This window comes from Cryptomeria japonica, chromosome 2 (genome assembly GCF_030272615.1).
Source record: "Cryptomeria japonica chromosome 2, Sugi_1.0, whole genome shotgun sequence".
NCBI classification, from domain to species: domain Eukaryota; kingdom Viridiplantae; phylum Streptophyta; class Pinopsida; order Cupressales; family Cupressaceae; genus Cryptomeria; species Cryptomeria japonica.
In genome coordinates this window covers 641,986,113-642,006,897 of record NC_081406.1, presented here as the reverse complement: position 1 = coordinate 642,006,897, position 20,785 = coordinate 641,986,113, and the positions used below count along the sequence as shown (strand labels likewise).

General features: G+C 35.3%; 1 protein-coding gene across 2 annotated transcripts in view; it reads right to left on the bottom strand.

Annotated features, from left to right (window-relative positions):
• Positions 1 to 6,912, bottom strand: part of LOC131055068 (isoprenylcysteine alpha-carbonyl methylesterase ICME) — a 92,656-nt gene extending 85,744 nt beyond the window's left edge. For both annotated transcript variants that reach the window (XM_057989708.2, XM_057989715.2), the window contains exon 1: positions 6,374 to 6,912. In XM_057989708.2, coding sequence (XP_057845691.2) covers positions 6,374 to 6,891 — 518 coding nt within the window. In that variant the 5' untranslated portion in view covers positions 6,892 to 6,912. The remainder of the gene's footprint in view (positions 1 to 6,373) is intronic.
• Between the last annotated feature and the right edge of the window lie 13,873 nt (positions 6,913 to 20,785).

Genomic DNA, 20,785 nt, shown 5'->3' with positions numbered 1-20,785 from the left:
TAAGTTCAAGTTCATTTGACATATCAAAGGTTGGTCATTTTTTTTTACATGCAACTGCAACGCCAAGCAAGATATAGGAATTCAATCCCTGCATGTCCAGTAGCCATTAAAGCAACTCATTTTGCAAATCACAAAGAGGTAGCTATCTTGTAGTAGATATTTGTAAATGAATGTCTCCTTGGCCAATTGTGGATTTTCAATAAGCCTTTCTAAGCGACGAAATATGACAAGTTCTTAGCTTAGGGTTTTCTCTTGCCACATTTGCTAGTGCGAATATAATGAGAATTTACATTTGCTAGTGTGAATATAATGAGAATTTACATTTGCTAGTGTGAATATAATAAGAATGCGATAAGTGTCACAGAACTTCAATGCATTGCGGATTGGCATTTGTAATGGTCTTTTCCTTACTGCATGTGGATTTCTAGAAGTTTGGTGAGGGATTATTAAATATGTTCAGTTGTTAAATATCATATATCTTTTGTCATTTCTATGTGTTTTGTCTTCTAGTAACTGTAACTCTGTAACCCAATACAAGGCACTAATCCTAGAAGTATTTGACCCTCCATGCACCATTAAAATTATCAAAATCATTCACCAATAGTTTAGAAGTAGGAAATAGTTTGTATGCATTTCATGATTAGTATTTTAACCAAGGAAACATCTCCAACAAGCCTTGAAGGATTCTTACCTTAAGAAAATCATGTCATACATATGTCTAGTGAAAATTTTGGGGCCAGCCATACACTAGATACTATTGTGGTTTGTTTATTTGTATATCTTCAATTATGATAAAATCTTGTTTAAGGTTACCACTAGGAACACCCTCCTGAGTCAAGTAGACAAAGTGAAGGAAAGATCATTCACTCTCAGCAAGTGGCTTGTCATCACTCACTCTTTGTTGATGATCTCATCAATCCACCCTCAAGATGACAATTTTCCAATCCTAGAAAGTGATTGATTCCTTTGGAAGTGTGAGCAGCAATTTCCGAACCCAACAAGGGTGACAACTAAATTGGCTTCCCTTCTTTCACTGATGGATATAGTCCCAAGTAACAAACAATAGGTTTTAGTTATAGATGAGAGCGTAGCAAAGACAAGCTTGGGATACAAAATCCTAATGGGTAATGGGTGAGGACAATAATACATGGGCATCTCGATCTGCCATCCCATTAGTGGTTTACTTTTTTCATTTTTGTAATTTTTTTCAACTTTCGCCACTATGTATGTTTATTACTAATTTGGTTGTATATTTGTTACCATTTTGTACTACAGCCTTAGTTACATGTAAAGACTATATAACTATGGGGAAATTTTCCAAGGGCAGAGGTACGATTTTTGAGGGTATGCATTTGAGTCTAGTAGAGAACGAAGCGGTATGCAACTTGGAAGGAAGTCTACCACTTGGGAGGAGGCCTATGGCCCTCCTCCACTGAGGTTTTGTATCCCCTTTCTCGTATGTGCTTTCTCTTATGTTCTTTAGTGCTATTCCTCGTTAATACCTTGTTTATATTTTAATTGTACTTCTTGATGTTTTTCAGATTTTGAATATCATTAATTCACACTTTGGATGTCTATCCTTCCTTCCCCCTTTGTATATGCAATTATTGCCGCCTATAGTGGGTACTTGGTAGTACAAGGGTGGTAATGAAGGAGGGAATTGTAAAGCCTAGACAGCCTCATAATGGCCTGGAAGGACCACAAGGCAGTAATTGCAAAAGTAAAGGAGTAAAGCAATCATTTTGTGACATTGTAGCAGAAGATTGTAGAGTTAAAATTTCACCCATTGCAAAGTTCATTGCTACCAAGATTCAAGATGGAAAAATCAGTGAACAAGAATCGGCTACTAGTGGAGAAGGTGAGTGCTCTCCATGTACCCTTAAAAAAAAAATCATTTCTCCTAACCCTAATATGGTAGTTGCAATGGCTTAAGAAGAAAATAGGTCAAAGAATCGGCTACTAGTGGAGAAGGTGAGTGCTCTCCATGTACCCTTAAAAAAAATTCATTTTTCCTAACCCTGATATGGTAGTTGCAATGGCTTAAGAAGAAAATAGATCAAAGAATGTGGCTATCTTTTCTCGCTGCATTGGATTGCAATAAAATTCCAAAATTCATGGACAAATGATTTACTAACATTTAGTTAAAGAAACTAGGGTTTCAAATTTTGTATTTGTAGAATGATTCAAAAAGGACTTTTTCTGGTTTTCTTCAAAAATCATTCGATGCAAGAGTTTTGGAATATTGGTAATGTCATGTTTAGGGTGTTTGCTTGGTCCTTGAAGGCCCTCAATGAAGAGATTCTTGCCCTCTCCTACCCTAGATGGGTAACTATAAAGAATGTCCCTTCCCTAATGTGGACATTTCTGCCACAATTTCTCTCTCCGATAGGAAATGTCATGAAGATCGAGGAGAGCAAATCCATACTCTTGCATATGGATGCAAGACTGTCAATATCATATCCTCGAGAATAGATTTTCCTAAGGTTATTGAAATAGAGTTCACGGGGAAATTTCTCCCACAAAATTGAAATCTTAGGAGGTTTAAATGTGTGTTTCTTATGCAAAAAGTAAGGTCATGTCAGAAGATATTGCCCTATGATAAAAAAAATAAAACGAGAGATCCGAAACTTAACCAGAATCTTGTTAACCCTAACCCTAGGGGCTTTGCAAGTAGGAAATGTGGAGAATGTCAAGGATTCTAATTTAACCTCTTCTATTCCAATAGAAAGCACTTATAATCTAGGAGCTAATATAATAAACCCTAATGAAAATATTATTGACCCTAACTAGAAAACCCTAGCAAAAACGATACAAATTTGCATTCGCTAGAAGAATTACCAAGGGCTCTTAGTTTGAACCCTATTGAGAACCCTAAAGTAATTGATATTAACTCTACTCTGGCAAATCCTAGCAAAAATGATGCAAAACTTAATGCAAAAAAAGAATTACCGGGAGCTTTTATTAAAAGCCCTATCAGTGCAATTGAATTTGCAAATATCAATGTGTTAAAAGATAAATTAGAAAATCTAGCCTTTGATACCATTTCATCAAAAGTTGATGGTGCTTATAAATACTCGACGGTTATCACCCCTCGAGTGGAGGGGAAACAAATCTGTTATTTGTGTCTACTACTAGCCTTGGACATAAGAAAAATGCCCAAGAACTAGCCTTAGACAAGATTAAACAGAGGATTATGCAAAACAAAGGAAATAGAATTTGCACAAATGCAGTGGAACCTTCAAAAGACATTGAACCTTCGTCCAATAAGGTGGCTCATAACACAAGTGAGAATAAAAAAATGGTAAATAAACCAGTGAGGGAGGAGGAAAAAAGTCTTCACATGACCAAAGGTAGGTCCTCTAAAATTATGAATATAATATATGAATTTAAAGCTAAAGATCCAAAGTCTAAAAGATTAAAGGATATTCTTGATTCTCCAAGTAGTATGAGCCCTGTCTTAAAAAAAAGTATCATGACCTCAGCTCCTCCTTGCCTAATTCTAAGAAAGGACAAAATAATTCCCGTGGGTTAGTCTTAGATAAGTGTGTTTATAGGGAAGCTATGAGTAATGAGTGTAATGGAGGAGACATCAATGAGAAACTGACACATCACAATGTTGTTTTCAAGCCTGCCATGATCCCACTGTCTAATTCTAACCATATATATATTAGAAAATCTCAATTTAAGAAATAATAATAAAAATTTATAATAAAGGATAGAGTAAAAATGAGGGTCCAGCAAGGGTTATTGGGTTGTTGGACAATGATAAGATAGCAAGAAAGAAAGTAATTCTTGAGCTAGTAACTTATCCACAACCTAGTTAACATACATTCCCAAGTGAAGAAGTAAGTCTACCCATAGTGAGTGGATGGATAAAAGTAAAAAAGACAAAAAAGGAAACAGAGAAGTAAGAAGAATTAGAACCCTACTCTAAGAGAAAAGAAAAAAATGATAGGCTTCCTAAATTCTTTGATAAATTTAGGAACCCTAAAGAAGATTCTCATGTGACTAATTCTGGAATATCCCCATGCTATAGAGTTGTATGGATCATTATGGAAAAGGACAATAAAAATTTTGGACTTTGTTCGAATTAAGCTCCTAATGGGTATAGGGAGAGAATAGATCTCTGGAAATGGATGTGTAATCTTCAAGATATCCCCTAGATTATAGGGGGGACTTTAGTACGATTGAGAACAAAGAGGATAAAATTGGGGGTATGGAGATGGATTGGAAAGGAAATGAGAAGTACTTCTGGTTTAGAATGAAGAATAAACTTAAAGTCTTTGTGACCCACTTGAAGAGTTGAAAAGAGAAAACAAAAATATATGGAACAGGTACACTTGGTGTAACTCCTGAATAGGGAAAAAAAAATTTATTGCAAATTGGACAAATTGTATGCCAATAGGAATTTTTTCAGTTTTGACCAAACTGAGGATGGGAAAGAGTAAAAATTTACCCCTGCTCTCTATCTTATCATCATCCTATCAAAGCTAAAATATTGATAAATAATGAGAAACCTAAGGTTTGTAGGAGTGATGAGAAATTCATTCTCAACACTGTTAAAGGATGAGGATTGCAACGAGGCTACCTTTACTCGTAGAAAGATTGACAAAAGGATGTTAAAAGATAAGTCTGCCATTGAGAGATAAAACAATAATGTCAAATCTTGGTTGGTCATATATCAGATCATAGGTAAGAAAAAAGCTATGGACATAAGAAGAAGGAAAACAATCTTCAAGAAGAACTTCTCAGACTGGAATATAAATTACAGAATGATCCAAAAAAATTTGAAATAAATGACAAACTAATCTCAGTCAAAAATTCATTTTGGAATCTGCAAGCTACTAAGACCCAAGGTTTAAAGGTAAGAGTGAAGATGAATTGGCTAAGTAATGGTGATAGACTCAAAATTCTTCTGTAGATATATTAAGGAAAAAGGAATAAGAGAAAAAGTTGGAAATGTTTGGGCTGAGAACAACCTCATGAGTGACCCAGAAGAACTAAAATCTCAATTCTACTGCTTCTACAATTTCACTACTTAAGGAGACAGCACTCAAGGTCATAATGCCAGAAGCTTCTGCAAAAACTTCATACCTAAGAAACTCTCTAGAGAATGCAGAAATGTTGAATAGAAAGATCTCTAAAGAGGAAATTATAAAGGCCATTTAGGTACTAAGTAATGATAAGTCTCCAGGGGCAGATGGCCTACCTGTAGAATTTTAAAAGAAAAATATTGAGTGGATGAGTGATGATAAGCTGCAAATCTACAATGAAGCTATTGATGTAGGCTCTTTAGACAGCAACATCAATGAAGGTATAATCAAATTATTACCCAAAGATGGAGACAAGTCTCTAATTAAAAATAGAAGACCTATTACTCTCCTCAATGTTTCATACAAGATTTTACCACAAGTTTTAGCATTGAGATTGGTTGACATTCTCCCTTCTTTTATCAGCAGCACTCGAACAGGTTTCATTTAAATACATCTTGAAAAACCTCCTAACCAGCTGGGAGGCCATGGATTGGGCAAGGTACTCTAAACAGAATATTGGCATGCTTCTCTTGGATTTTGACAAGGCTTATGATAGAGTAGAATGACCCTACCTTATGATGACTCAACATAATTGGTGGAGCTTTCAGCTGTTTCGTTTGTTTCGGGTGGTTTCAAATCCAATTCCTGGGTCCCATAGACTGGCCATAGACTCATGGACAAAATAAAAAATTTCCTTTCATTTCATTTCTACTAAAAAATTTAAGTGGACGTGAAAATGTTTAAATTGGAAATTGTATGCAAAGGGAAATTAGATTTTTTTTTAAATGTTAATCAAGCTGCCAAATAACCGTAAACTAAGGTGGTAAAGGAAAGTTTCAGGCCCCTCCTCAAAACCAGCTTAAAGTTTGCAGCTATCCGTCTGGGGCTCCTATTTTACACGGAAAGATTTACTTTAATTCTGTAGCTGCACCTTTTCAATTCCATGGGACTGTATACCAGTAAAAACGGGAGCCCAAACCCCTTCTATGGGACCGCATCTATTAGATGTTAAAGGAATAAAATGCCCTCTACGAAACCCGGTATTTGGTGTCTGTTTTAAGGGAACAATCCCCATACCAGAGACTCGAACCTGGGCCAGCCACGACAAACTTCTGCCGATCTCACCACTTACCCATAGCCCTGGATACACTACAATCTTAAAGTAAGCCACACATATATTCTAGACAGTGCGTAGTCTGTATTTTAATTAATGATATGCATTTCCAACTCAATTGCCAGTGGATCACTGCAAAGACCTGAATTTCATAATAACCCGAGGTAACCGGATCGACTCATGTGAAAAAAATGAAATAGAGATGATAGTCAGATTGAGAAGCTACCCGAGATATCTGAGCAATTTGAAGCTTAATCTAGTGAGCAGATATGTTTCTGCTGCGGCATGTCCAACGCCATCCCTGAAGGACTGCTGCCTTCGTCGCAGCCCTCCCATTTCACAAATATTGCTCTCGCTCGCACACCTACGCCTCCGTTGGTTATTAATGAGGGGCTGTGTTTGTGCGTGCACCCCCTCTTCATCTATCGACAGATGACGGGAAAGGCCCGCCTCGCTCTTCACATTTTCCCTAAAGGATGAAAGCCGCAACGGATGTGAAGTTGAAATTGGTTCCGCCAGCACGGAAATTTCCCCAATTGTGGCGCTGATGTGCTTCGATCTCATGACCTCTGCAGCTCGAGGAGGAGAGAGTATAGCTGATGAATAGCCTTCTACTGTTTGCGCAGAAGGTCCCATTCCAAATTTGGTTACCTTCTTCTCCTCCGCTGGACTTCCACAAGTAACAGATTTTATGTTTATTCTTCCAAATTGTAATTGAATCGTACGCGTCAATAGAGTTGTCATACTTCAATTGTGGAGAGAAGCAAATTTTCGACACCTGTCCACGTATTCGGCCGCTTTTGCGAACTTTTTGCTTCGATAAACTCGGACACCTCATTCATTCATTTATTTTATATTTATTTAATACGTAGATGCCTTTTTGCTGAAGGCAGGTGGCTAACTTCATCTTGATGAGAAAAATTGAGTGAATGAATGAATTTTCGATGTCGTTCACGAGATCATCAAAAAAAAATATTACACAATTTAAACCATAAAATATTTTATATACTACCTAGCAATTGTACACCAAGGAAATTTTAATTATTGATTAGTTTTAAGATGATTGGAAAAAATTAAGAAATAATATAGAATTGACTTTTCATATTTAATTTAAGGTGGGTTTTTTATGAAATTGTATCATTTTGTTGAAATACAAAAATAGATTGTAGATAAAGTTGACAAATTACTTTGCTTTTGGTATAGTAATAATCTATGTAATTAATACAAGAATGTTCGTTTCTTTGTACAAATTTACAAATTATATGAAATTGGAAGTAAGTAATAATAAAATAGTTTCATGAAAAAAGAAAAGTATCTTTTTGTAGAATTTTTGCAATAAGTGGAAAAAAATAAAGTATTAGTTTTGTTACATGTCTAATTGTTTAACATTGACTATTGAATACATGTAGATTAAGTAATAAAATTAAATAAAAAAGAACAATTTTTTAAATGATTTGTAAGTTAACAAAATATAGATTAAATGGAAAAAAATTAAAGATACAAAGAGATGGGTGATATGGAAAGAGACAAGCTAACAAGTAATGAGAGATTAAATTTGACAAAATTCTTAGATCTCTACAAATACAAAAGAAAATAATCTTGGTTACAAAATGACTGTAAAACTTGCATTCTCCAATATCTCCTACGTGAGGAGAAAATGCAATTATATAGGCATATAATATGCCATGTTTGGATGATTTGGAATATCATCCAAATCTCACGTGAATAACAAAACAAAAACCATCTAACAAATAAAATAACAAAATACTAACTTATGCTAACCTCCTAACAACGAGGAACTAACATATTACTTTTCACTTTTGACTTTTTATTTTTGACATTTACATAAGATAAAAATAATAGAAATAATACCATGCTAAGAACTTATATATATTTCCTATGCATACCCTATGAATCCTCATCATTCCTCCCAACAATGTGGGCATTGGACTCCTGATGATGAGAGATCCAACGAACCTGATGTGGAAGTTGACCTTGCTTGGCAACAAGGTAGGAAGTGGTGGAACCATGTAGTGTTTGACCAGTATTTGTATCAAAAACTCTATCAGAATCAAGCGGAAGTTGAAAATCAGGAACAACATCTGCAGGATGGTTGACATGAGGCTCAATTTCTAGTGTTGACACATGGTAATGCTTGAGAAGATCAACATTAACAACATCATGGATGCCCAACTGAGCTGGAAGATCAAGCCGGAAACCATTCTTGGACACCTTTTGAAGAATAGTGTAAGGCCCATAACGAAGTGGCTTGACCTTGCTATGTGCTTTCTCCTGGAAACGACATTTGTCCAAGTATAGCAAAACTTTATCCCCAACTTGAAAAGTATGAGGGACACGATGACGATCCATAAGTTGTTTTTTGCTTTTCTTGATTCTTTTGAAGAATTTGAACTACTTTGGACTGAAGATTCTGCAAATGTTGAATGAATGCTTGGGCCTTATCTTGCTCTTTTTGAATATGCATTGTAGATGGATACCTCAAAAGGTGAGTGACATGTGGATGAGTGAACTGCTCGGTTGTATGCATGCTCTATGCGGGTTAGACTCAAATCCCACTTGGCAGGAGAGCTATGGTGATAAATCCTCAAACTTTGTATAAGAGTTCGATTCACAACTTCAGTCTAACCGTCTGACTGAGGATGAAAAGCAGTGGAGAAGTTGAGGGAAAATCCCAAAATCTTCCACAAAGATCGCTAGAAATGACCCACAAAACATGAGTCACGATCAGAAACAATGCTAGTTGGTAAACCAAAAGATATCCGAACAGAGTCAAAGAAGAGTTGGGCTAAGTCATGTGCAAAACTTGTCTTGCAGCGTGGAATGAACTTAGCCATCTTGCTGAATCGATCAACAACCACAAAAACACAATCATGATGACGAACAATCAATGGAAAGCCACTAACCAAATCCATGGAAATGCTCTCCCAAGGACGAGAAGCAATAGGCAAAGGAATACTCAAGCCCATATTTCTGTTGGTTCGTTTGGAGCGACAACAAAATGCACATCTCTTGAGGAAATGTAGAACATCCCGCTGCATATGAGGCCAATAGAAGAATCGCTGCAAATGATGACGTGTTTTTTGTTTGCTAAAATGACCACCACAAAGAGTAGAATGTGCCTCCTTGAGAAGTGAATATTGATGATCTTGAGGAACACAAAGTTTATTTAACTTGTAGAGTAACCCTTCCTTGATGTGAAAATCTTGAAAAATTGTTAAATTGGAAGTTGAATAATTCTCAAGACTTGTGTAGGTGACACTAAAATCAGGATCCTGAGCATATTGAAAAGACCATGTTTGAAATCCCAAATGAGAAGTGGTCACTATAGTTAAAGTATGTGTTATAGGAGGCCGACTCAAACAATCTGCAACATTGTTGGTGTTTCCCTTCTTATACTTGATGACCAAGTGAAATTGTTATAAATATGAAGCCCACTTCATATGTCGTGCCTCTTCAATTTTATTTTTAAATTGAAGAAATTGTAGAGGCAAGTGATTAGTGTGAACAACTGTTTCTTTTCCCAAAAGATAATGCCTCCAATACTTGATGGCTTGGACCAATGCCTATAATTCCTTATCATATGTGGAGTAGTTCCTTTGAGCAGAAGAAAAAGTTTTTGAATGATAGGCCACAGGATGACCATTTTGCTTCAAAACAGCTCCAAGTGCATAATGTGAAGCATCTATCTCAATCTCAAACGGTTGTGAGAGATCTGGTAGAACAAGAACATGTGTTGAACATAATTTATCTTTCAATGTGTTGAAAGAATGAGAGTGAATTTTTGTCCACTTGAATGCAACACTAGTCTTTGTCAATTGGTGCAAAGGTGTGGCAATGTCTGAGTAATGTAGAATAAACTTGCGGTAGAAGTTGGCTAGACCAAGAAAACTCCTCAATTCAGTGATATTTAAAGGAGTAGGCTACTTGAGAAGAACTTCCACTTTCATAGGATCCACTTGAACACCACGTGCATCAATGATATACCTAAGATAGGAGATGGATGTCTGACCAAAAGAACACTTGGAAAAGTTTGCATACAAATTGTTCTGCTGAAGAGTGCGAAGAACATGTTCCAAATGTTGAAGATGTACTTTCCAAGTTTAAAAAAATATGAGAATATCATCTAAATATATGATAACAAATTTGTCCAAACAATCACGAAACACCTCATGCATCAATCGCGTGAAAGTGGCAGGAGCATTTGTGAGACCAAATGGCATGACAAGCCACTCAAAAAGTCCCATCTTGGTTTTGAAAGTCGTCTTCCATGTGTCCTCTACCTGAACTCTAAATTGGTGATACCCACTTTTAAAATCAATCTTAGAGAAAAAAAAAATTGCACCTTGAAGTTGATCCAATAGGTCATCAATGTGTGGAAGTGGATATCAATTATTTATGGTGATCTTATTTAATGCCCGAAATTCAACACAAAGACACCAAGTTCCATCTTTCTTGACCACCAATAAAATTGGTGAAGCACAAGGGGTAGTACTTGGTTTAATGAAGCCTTTAGACAATAAATCTTGAATATGTCTTTTTATCTCATCACTTTGAAAAATTGATTGTCGATACATTGGGGCATTAGGAAAAGATGCAATAGGGACAAGGTCAATAGAGTGATTGATCGCTTGTTTTGGGGGAAGTGTTTTAGGCTCTTGAAATACATGTGAATATTCTTGCAACAATTTTTCTAGTGTAGCATGTGGCTTAGACATAATGATTTTTGCTTCGGAATTTTCAAATTGTAGCCTTATAAAAATCAATGCAAGCTCTTATGCCTAATTTATAGCTTTTCTTACTTGTCTGCAACTAAGTACTAGATTTTCAGTGCTCCTAGTACATTTTAATAGGTATGTTTGATTATCTTTTTGCAGTGTATAGGTGTTATTAAAGGCATCATAGTGAGCTTTCCTATCATGCTGATATGGTTTACCAAGCAACAAACACAACAATCCATGGTGGTCACATCACAGGTGACCTTATCAATAAACTTAGGGCCAAATGCAAAAGAGATAGTGCAAGTGTGTGTGATCTATGAGGATGAATCATTATCCTTCCATCCAAGTGAATATGGATGAGGATGTGGATCCATCAGAAAATTAAGTTTGTCAACAATGGACTTCGCAATCAAATTTTTCTGCGAGCCATTGTCGATGATACAATCCACAAAAAAATTATGTTAAATGTGTACGAGTGACAAACAAATTGTCACATCCCCCTGAAGTAGAATGATGTTTCATTAAGGTGACCTTGTTGAGTATACCTTTCAACTCATCATAATTCCTATCATCACCAAAAGCCTCAATGAGAATATTTTTCCTTCCCTCATCATGAGACTGTACAATCAGATTCTTCTTCTTCAACTTAAAGCATCTGGACTTTTCATGTCCCTTCTTTTTACAATAAGTACAAAACTTAGATTTCTTAGTATCAGAAGGAGGAGATTGAAAAGAAGAGGAAGGAGAAGAACTTTTATCTTTGGAAAAAATTTGTTGTGGTCGAGAACTCAAAGCTTTGGGAGGACCTGCAGAAAATGAAGGTCAAGATGCACGAGAGTGGGCAACTACCTTTTACTCCGCTAATTATGCTTGGTTGAATGCGGCATCAAGAGATTCCAGGGTAGTATATTTCAGCTCCCTAAACAAATGTTCTGGTAAGTCGTTCTTGAACTTTAAGATTAGAGCAACAACTAGTTCTTGCACCTGAAGTAGTATTCTTAGTCGATTGAACTGGTAGATATAATCTTGCACTGACATATGTCATCCTTGTCATAGGTGAAGCCATTTGATGTGCAATTCCTGCTCATAGTTTGAAGGATAGAATGTATCCTTTAAGGTTGTGACAAGTTGATTCCATGTGGTGATAGGATCCTGAGCATATTGTTGCTTAGTGACCAAAACCTCAGTGACACCAGAGAGCTTCAATTTGGCAAAAGGAACCTTATCAACATCAACAATCTCATTATACGCAAACCATGTCTCCATGTCAAGGATCCAAGTTTGGAGCGCATCAGGATCTTGGGATCCACTGTAGATTTTAACTTCACATTTGGCTAAAGGTCGGTGGCTTTTAGGACCAAGAAGCTATTGAATTGCAATATCATTGACTTTATCAATCAATGTGGTTATCACATTGGCAAGTTCAACAACTCGCTCAACCAAATTAGTGGCCATATTATTGCGACTTAAAGTCAGTGATATATTTTATGTAGTACCCCTGCCCTAATCAAATTCTAATCTCGGTTTGACCTGAGTTAGTTTAACATATTATAGTGTTATAGTCAAATGTTTTGATTTTAGTGCATACATGTTATTGTGGTTTTCGCACCAGTTTGTATGCAAGTTAATTAATTCTCCTATTTCGTGTTATTATCTCGAGCTAACGCTTTCATTAAGTTTCTATATGCATGCATGTATGACTCTTGGTTGCAGGAGATTTCAGGTACTATGTCGTATGGGTGCGAGGTTCGTCTCCACCTGAATTTGCAGGTTTGAGTGTACCTCTTTAATCCTTAGAGTTGGATTAGGTGGTCGTGATATCCTCGTTTGACCATAGTCGTGCTCAAGTGAGCGTCGTCAGTCGTCCGTCAATTTTCCCTTTTGGTTGGGTTGTGGGTCGTCTGTTTGTTTGGCGTTCTTGGGTTGCGTGTTTGGTGTGTATGGTTAAATTGAGTAATTAGTCCTTAGTATTTAATTCGATTAAATATGTGTTTGTGCATTAAAGATTAATGAACTAAATTAATCAGGGTTTCTTTATGCGATTATCATTAATTGAAGTGTTCGATTCAGTGTGGTAGCAAGTGCAATTAAATGGTTAAATCTAAGTATTAAATGTATTATGCTTATGCCTATGAAAAGAAAGATTTAAATTTAATTGAAATAGAATTAATTTTATCTTCTTGGCATTTTGGAAATAGAAAGGTTAAATTCAGTCATTTCGAAAAATCATTTTTTAAATTGAAAAGCAAGTTAATTTATTGATATAGTTGGAAAAGAATGATTTTTGTGATCTATTTTAAATAAAAATATTTTAATTCCAAAAATAAAATTTTGGTCAAACTTCTCCCATTTAACTTAGACTTTTGGAAAATATTGGGGATTGAATTTTTTGGGGAAAAATATTTTGGATGGAAAATTTGGGGATTTTGGAAGGAGAAGAATTTCTTGAGCTGCAGGTTGGGGCTCTCCATCAAATCCTTTCCAGGAATGCTTATTGAGGTAGGAATTTGTTTATCAATTTGGTTGTTTGTTTAAAAAATTAAAAAATGGACTTGGTTGTTCTTCATGCAATTTTGGTTTCAAATTCTCCATCGATTGCCTCAAGATTAAGAATTATAGTGGAAATTAATTAAGATTGGTTGATTGCTTGTATCTTATTTGAAAAATGAGTTCTATTATGCCCAAAAAGATTATTTATTTGGATGGTATTTCCTCAAATTCTTTCAATTTTAGAAAACCTCTTCTTGCTGGAAATTTTTATTTTAAGTCTCATTATGAGACTGTTAAAAAAAAATGAAATGGGGTTTGTCTTTTTGAAAAGAAAAATATATTTAAATCAAAATTATATATAATAAAATCGAATTTAATGTAAAAAAAAAAAAAAAAAAATTTATTGTTTTGGGGTTGGAGGGCGAGGAGCGGAGCTCTACCCGCGCCTCCTCCCCCTGCACAGGCCGTAGCCGGTGGTGGCCGCAGGGAACTGTGACCCCCGCGATGGCCGTAGGGTGCTGCAACCCCCGCGGTGGCCACAGGGATCCCCGCGGTGGCCGCGTAGGCACCACAGGCCCTGCGTCCACTGCAGTGGCACCGTCGCGGCTAGGGCACAACCGCCCAACCCCCGCATAAGGGAGGTGGGCCTGGTCGCCCCCCACGCCCCCTTCTTTTAATATTAGGTTTTAAAAATGTTTTTTTTTAATATTTTTTTATTTATTAAAAATATATATATTAATTTAATATTATATAAATTTTAAGTTTTTAATGAAGTTTTTAATTATGATTAATTTGTCATTAATTAATAATTCATGAATAAATTGTTATTAATTAATTGTATAGAGTTTAATATACATTGATTAACATTCAAGTCTCATTTTATTATTAATGCATATTTTTCTAATTAAATACTTGATTTATTAACTTCGTTATTAATTATTAATCTGTTATATTTAATTAATCGTGGATTACTAAATATATACATTACTTAATAGTTAAATTTGGTAATTTTTCTATATGCGTAAGGAAATAATTGTTAATTAGGAATGGACTATCTTTAATTGGATTCTTTATATGTTTATGTTTCCTTGATCCGTACAGTTTAACTTGGTTCTGAAAAGACGAATTTGGAGGAATTATTTTTGAACCAGTATGACAATGATGTTTTAATTGAAGATTAAATATCATATTTAGTTGGTTAATGGTTGTTTAATTATATTTAAGAGAAATTGGTTCAAGAACTCATAATGGCGTATTTATGTATGTTCGATGCAAATGAACCTTAGAGAGTTAGAAAACCAAGAACAACCTATACTTAGATGAAGTAGATAACTGCAATCTAATTTAGATCATTTAGAAAACTTGATCGACATTTAATGTTTAAATCAATTTGGAAAAGATTGTATCTGTTGGTTATTGCCTATGCGAGTTTAATTACTGTATTCGTTTTTGCTTAAGTAATGGCAAGCCTTGTTTTGTTTGATTAGACCCTGTCGTATGGTTGATTTGGGTACCTGTTTCTGTCCTTGGTCTTGAGTTGACTGTTATTTTGTTGTGGTGTTGTATTGGTCTTATCCTTTATGTGGGTGTCGAATGATGATTCGTGGTTGACCATAGTTGGTCAGGTCTCTGGTTAGAGTTTCGTTAGTAAGTGTACCTCTTTTGAGTCATGTTTGACTAGATGGATGTTCCCTCCTTTTTGAACTCTGTTTGCTTGACCATGTGTATTCCTTGGTTTCTAAGGTCGCTTGATTATAGTCTAGTGTCGTATGGGAAGTGGCTTTCAATTGGGGGTCGCACCCAAAGTGGTTGTTGGGTAACCCATCGAAAGTGAGTCTAATAAGTGATAACCTAACAGTATATTAGAATGTTAATCTATAAGTAAGATAATTGTGCCTCACACATGGGACGAGTGCTAACACAGACTTGACATGCTATGAGAAGGCTTGAAATGGCAAATCATCATCCTTGTCTTCACGAAAGGATGTGTGAGTCCACATGAGGCTTGGATGGGCCGGAGGTTCGGATTAGGTTGCTAGGGTAACCCAGTGTATGGGGTCGGAACCTATTAAGACCTGCCATGGTAACCATACCAGGTCGTGTGATGACACGTGTCCCTACGTTCGCTAGTGTGTTGTTGTATTGTCCTGATAGGAGCACGTTTGTGGATTCGTCCTATTGTTTATGCCCCTGTGAGTACCAGGTTCCATGCTTTACCTTGGGTTGCGATGACTTAGTTTGTGAATGCTCCAGTGGACCTTTGTATTTGCTTCGTTTATGTTTCAAATGGATCCTTTCCTTTTCAGGGATTGTTTATGTATTTATTGACTGATGTGATCATTTGTATATTGGTTATGTTTCGCCTTGATGGTAGGATTGTAAATAATGATAACCTCGTGTATTCTTAACTTTATTAATTATCAAAGGAGTCTTGCAGTTGAGCAGACCCGGAGATGTAGCCCTTTAGGGGTGAACTTCGAGATCATCTTGGTGTTATGTGATGTTGTTATTCTTATGTTTCATATTTAGTGTTAGCATGTATGAATTGACATTTTGATAGAATGTATAAGTGGATAAGATGGAATTAATTTTAAATGCATGTATGCAGTCCTCTCTTATATGCAGTAAATTGGATCATGAAATAATGTAGCTTAGAGTAATGGAATATATTCTGTTGGTGTTAAGGAAATTAAGCATGCATGGAAAGGTCTCATAAGTTTATAATGAAACTCTTGTGTGTTAGAATATTAGATGCATGGCTTATATTTTAATGAAAAGCTTGAATGTAAGGTATGAATGAATCATAATGGATAAACATTAGCATGTGGTTTATATCTTTGTCAACTCTGAAAGAAATTATCCTTGTTTAAGAATTATCTCATTTTTAAGATAATCAGCTTATTGGATTTATTAGTATGAGTCAAGTTAAAAGTGTAATTAAGTAATCACGTTGGGAAACTCTTTAGGTGTTAGTTGATGTCTTCCGCTATGTAATCTAAAACTTTGATATCTTGATGTATCTTAATGTTGTGTATCTTTAAAAAAAAAAAAAAAAAATTATTGCACTCTATTCTTGTGTTATGGCTTAATCCCTTCGGGGTTTCCTGGTAGGGCATTACATTTTACACCTCCCAATAAACTTTGAAATATTCATTTTTTTAATCATTTGAGAGAACTATGCACAAATTCAATTAAATAAAGAATATACCATGAAAAATGAGCAAAACCACGTTTTTGCACCCAAAACCATGTTTTGATGATCAAAACCACCAACAAAACCGCCCTGGTATGTGAATTTAGCAGCTATAGCAGCAATCTTAAAACTGCGATAACTTTCTCGTTTCTTAATGAAATTCAAAACCGTAAAATATTTTGGAAAGCTAAGAACAAGCTCTTATCCACCCAGAAAAAAAAATTTCAAAATATTTTTTGTGTAAAAAGTTGTGAATGAAAGAACAACACAGTTTTCCAAGCAAAAAAAACAATAAACAAAAAGTAAAGTGCTTACTTTTTCAAACAAACTCCTCCAATCACTTTTGGATGGATAATTCTTCTCAAATGAGTGCAAAAGCTTCAAAAATCTTCTCCTTTTGTTGAAAGATTCAAAATAGAATTTTATTTGGAATGACAAATTCAAACCCAAAGATCAGAGAATGCTTTGATACCAACTGATATGGAAAGAGACAAGCTAACTAGTAATGAGAGATTAAATTGCAGACAAAATTCTTAGATATCTGCAAATACAAAAGGAGATAATCTCTGCAACTAAATGACTGTAAAACTTGCATTCTCCAATATCTCCTACGTGAGTAGAAAATACAATTATATATGCATATAATATGTCATGTTTGGATGATTTGGAATATCATCCAAATCTCACCTGAATAACAAAACAAAAATCATCTAACAAATAAAATAAAAAAATACTAACTTATGTTAACCTCCTAACAACTAGGAACTAACACATTACTTTTCATTTTTCACTTTTTTATTTATGACATTTACATAGGATAAAACTAATAAAAATAATAATATGCTAAGAACGTATATATATTTCCTATGCATACCCTATGAATCCTCATCAATAGGTCTTTGTTTTAGTGAAATTGGCTAAAGTAAGTGGTTGAAGGAACAACCCTGGACTTTTTAACTTTTTCTTGATGATCTTGCATTTGATAATGCTAGTAATCACTCCTCCTCTTGTTTTCGACAACAACATATAGGTTGGTTTGCATGCGTGAATATCTTTGGAATATGAAGGTTGGGTGTATGTGGAGACTTGCAGGCTCACAAACTCTTGCCCTTGACGGACATTGTTGTCGATGTTGAATGTTTCTCATTAGAGTGTGAGCCCTTGTGATTTGTGTATCGTTAATGCACATGCCATTTTTAGTGGTATTTAATAGTGAACACCACACTCAGTGGGGTTGCAGACACATTTTTTGGTTCAATGTGATCCCACATTGGCCTTATGTGACTTTTGAGGAAAACAACAACAAATAAGGGGAGGTGAGGTGGTTTTTCTCCATCCCTATATACAATTACTTTGACTTGTCCTGGTGCACCATTCACAAGCCCTATTTCCACCCACAAATTTGAACATAACATAACCTCTTTGCCAATACATAGGAGTATCTTAGATTCAATTTGTTTTTCATTTGAATTTGAGCATGTTGATCCCCTAAGTTGCTCTACTATGGATAGGGCAACTACCATTGCTAAAGACAACAATGTATGTTTATTATGTAATCACACTATTTCATTTGTTGCAAATAGATGTAAGGAGGGTGAGAAAATAGATTGCCCAAGATTTAGAGGTGAGTGACAAACTTGACTGTGATATTAGAAGTTTCCAATCTGCAATTATAGGCTCTATATTTTGTAAATTTGAGAGTAGGGCACGAAAGTTAATTTGGGTAGGGTCCTCTACAATTTGATGCAATATTTTGTTCAATATTATAACTATTGTTAAATTGCAGCATAGTGTTTTCCCATAAGAAGTTGAATCATACATAGGAATGCCTTTGACTAGTGGTAGTTGCCCTAAGTCACCAAAGAGCATGATTAATCATCCTCCAAACAAGATGTGATTATGGCTAGGGAATTCTTCACGCAACCTATTGTCAATTCGTTATATAGTAGCTTGGACTAATAAAGCTCATTTCATCTATTAGAATGTATCAAATGAAGTACATACTCTCTTGGAAGGTTGCAAGAGTTTGTCCTTGTAAGGGGGGCATTTTTTTAATTAGTATTCTAAGGGAAGAATGAATTCTCAATGCTTGTATTTTGAATGTCATGATGCTCGTTGGTGCAAGAAGTAGTAGTGGTGATTGGACAATTGGTGTTGAACTCATTAGTGCAAACTGATGCTTTTTTATCAAGTGAGACTTTCTAGTTCCTACAGTTCCTTGAACAATTATTTTAAGTGGTGGCTACAAAGTAGTGGCTTGTAGGTGTGAAACAACTATATCATGTTCATTTTTTTGCTCAATAGATAGGTCAATTTGGGTGTTTTGATTGAGATCACAGTGAGCTTGAAATGTTGGGCAATTTTATGAAAGTAGTAACTATTATTTCTTATTGTGGATTGATATGAGCTTCGCCCCAATCATGGTTGAGGTGAATGCAATGTCGACCAAGTATGTCAAGTTCATCGAGGTGCATAGGGAGGCCTAGGTATAGACAAGTGATAATACTTGACATTCATCAGGTGTGTCTTCATGCATTCAATCTTCCTCGTTGGGTGGAATTCTAATATTAGTTTCTTCATCTTATTCTAGAGGTGTGTGTCGCACATGCCATGGTTGGTAGTTGCATAAAAAAACACTCCCATTTTGTTATAACTTGATCATCCGATGTACCAAAATCATTCTAAATGTTGTGAAATGGATAGTATATTAGTAGTTCACTCCAACAAAAAAAAAATGCTCAAGAAATACTTTTTCCTCTTTTGTAGGGATGGTTGTGAATCATGGAGATACTTGAACAATGGTTGTAGCAGATCGTTTCTCCATTGTTTGTGCTTGTGAGATTTTTTGAAGGTCCACTTTTGAGTCACTTGAATAAGTGAAATTGTTTCTAGATGTGTATGTCATGCCATGTAAGCATCTATATAGTTTAGGGATGTGGTGTCGATGTGGGTGAGATTGAAACATGTTGAAAGTTTTTTCGGTTTATATTTAAAAAAACAAATTATCTGCTACATTAGGAGAGTGCTAATTTTAGTAGAAGGTGTCAGGTCTCTTAAGAACCAATATCTTGATGCATAAGGGTAGTAGTAAGCATTTTTTTGAAAGGCAACTAGGAATGGTTTAGCAGACTCAAAACTGGTTGAAATGCTAGATAGCATAGCATGGTATGTTTAAAGTAGGGCCAGTTGTGACAGTGGTGTGAATAACAACCATGAGAATATTTACAGTAGCTTTACTAGTACATCTACAAACCTCACAAGTCAATGATTTGAGATGGGAAACCATTTAGCTTGTGTAATGTGTAAAAACAATATTGGGTCTCAGCCATTTTAGTGTTTGGATGGAGACTTAGACAGGTTAAATTTATGTCACGTTGTAATATACCTTGTTGTCCTCTTTAGTTTGTTTTCTTGTATTCCTCTGCACTTGGGTGTTTCTTGCATCTGTGTTTGATCTATTTTGGAAATATATATTGTGGGTGAATCTGTGATGACTTACTACAGGTGGTTGATATCAAGGTCTTGGATTTAAGTCTCCATGTTTTTTAACAGTAACAATAGTTGTGTTTAACTATTTTCCAGGTGTTGTTTGTGACTCTGGAACTTTATGTAATTATTCATGTTTTGCATAATTTATTAACTTAATATTAGAGAGAGTGAGAGGTAGATTAGTGTTAAGGAATCCTACTGAATGACACACACAGTGCTAAGGGTGACAAGATGGTAATTTCTTCACTTTTTGCAGAATTCTAAATTCTAAAGATTCAATGAGCAGTCCACGTTTTTTCCTAAATCATTCATCTTTTAGTTTTGGGTATTATAGATTTTCAAAAAAAAATGTCCATATATCCGAGACAATACAAAAACACAAAATTTATCATACAGATTTTAAAAAAATCAAAATTGGAATTCTTTGGGGGTTGCTTCACATGAATTGAACTTCTTGGGGATCACTGAGCAAGATCTTATATTCATTGCCATTAATGTTGATATCCCAAACTGTGCTAATAAATCAAGATAATATGTAACCATGAAATCAATTTGAAGTTGTGGGTTTGAAGTTGACTAAAGCTTTTATACAGTTGGCACCACATCACCAGGACTATTTCTATGAAACCATCTTGATTGAAGTTGACTAAAAAAATTTATATTGCTGCCACTACAATATGCCAATTCTACCTCGTTGGCAATACAATGTTGTCTTAGCTGAGTTCTT